At 63.6% G+C, this 1,092-nt stretch overlaps 1 protein-coding gene across 1 annotated transcript in view; it reads left to right on the top strand.

The window, feature by feature from the left end:
* The window catches only part of SLC3A2 (solute carrier family 3 member 2), an 8,315-nt gene that overhangs the window by 3,576 nt on the left and 3,647 nt on the right, over window positions 1–1,092 (top strand). Inside the window, exon 3 of the mRNA XM_033511724.1 lies at window positions 877–1,092. Within this exon, the coding sequence (XP_033367615.1) occupies window positions 877–1,092 (216 nt within the window). The remainder of the gene's footprint in view (window positions 1–876) is intronic.

The raw sequence follows: 1,092 nt of genomic DNA, 5'->3' as shown, positions 1-1,092 counted from the left end.
GTTTCTCCCTCTGGTTTTTGGGGTGCTCCCCTGTTCCTCCTGCCTGTTTTTGGGGTGCTGGGGTTGCTCCCCCCCGTTTTTGGGGTGCTCCCTGATCCCCCTGCCCATTTTTGGGGTGCTGGGGTTGCTCCCCTCCATTTTTGGGGTGCTCCCTGATCCCCCTGCCCGTTTTTGGGGTGCTGGGGTTGCTCCCCCTTCAGTTTTTGGGGTGCTGGGGTTGCTCCCCTGCTCCCCCCCCCATTTTTGGGGTGCTGGGGCTGCTCCCCCCCCGTTTTTGGGGTGCTGGGGTTGCTCCCCCCCATTTTTGGGGTGCTGGGGTTGCTCCCCCCCATTTTTGGGGTGCTGGGGGCATTCCCCCGATCTCTCCCCCCCATTTTTGGGGTGCTGGGGTTGCTTCCCCTTCAGTTTTTGGGGTGCTGGGGTTGCTCCCCCTCATCTTTGGGGTGCTGGGGTTGCTCCTCCCCCATTTTTGGGGTGCTCCCTGCTCCTCCTGCCCATTTTTGGGGTGCTGGGGTTGCTCCCCCCGTTTTTGGAGTGCTGGGGTTGCTCCCCCTTCAGTTTTTGGGGTACTGGGGTTGCTCCCCCCCGTTTTTGGGGTGCTGGGGTTGCTCCCCCTTCAGTTTTTGGGGTGCTGGGGTTGCTCCTCCCCCGTTTTTGGGGTGCTGGGGTTGCTCCCCCCGTTTCTGGGGTGCTGGGGTTGCTCCCCTCCATTTTTGGAGTGCTCCCTGATCCCCTTGCCCGTTTTTGGCGTGCTGGGGTTGCTCCCCTGCTCCCCACCCCCATTTTTGGGGTGCTGGGGGCATTCCCCTGATCTCTCCCCCCCATTTTTGGGGTGCTGGGGTTGCTCCCCCCGTTTTTGGGGTGCTCCCCTGACGCGGTGCCGTTCTCAGGGTGCTGGTGGGGGGCACACGGCTGGAGCAGCCCTGGAAGGTTCTGCAGAGGCCGCAGCTGCTGCTGGGGCCCTTCCTGAGAGCCCTGGAGCCCAAACCCGAGGCCGAATCCCCCGAAGGAGCCATCAGGGACCTCCTCAACTTCCTCAACTCCCCCAACTCCTCCTCCGTGGGGCTGGGCTGGAGCGTGAGTCTGACACCC

The sequence above is a fragment of the Parus major genome, unplaced genomic scaffold (genome assembly GCF_001522545.3).
Source record: "Parus major isolate Abel unplaced genomic scaffold, Parus_major1.1 Scaffold524, whole genome shotgun sequence".
In the NCBI taxonomy this organism is placed as follows: Eukaryota; Metazoa; Chordata; class Aves; order Passeriformes; family Paridae; genus Parus; species Parus major.
This window is presented reverse-complemented; position numbering and strand designations above follow the sequence as displayed.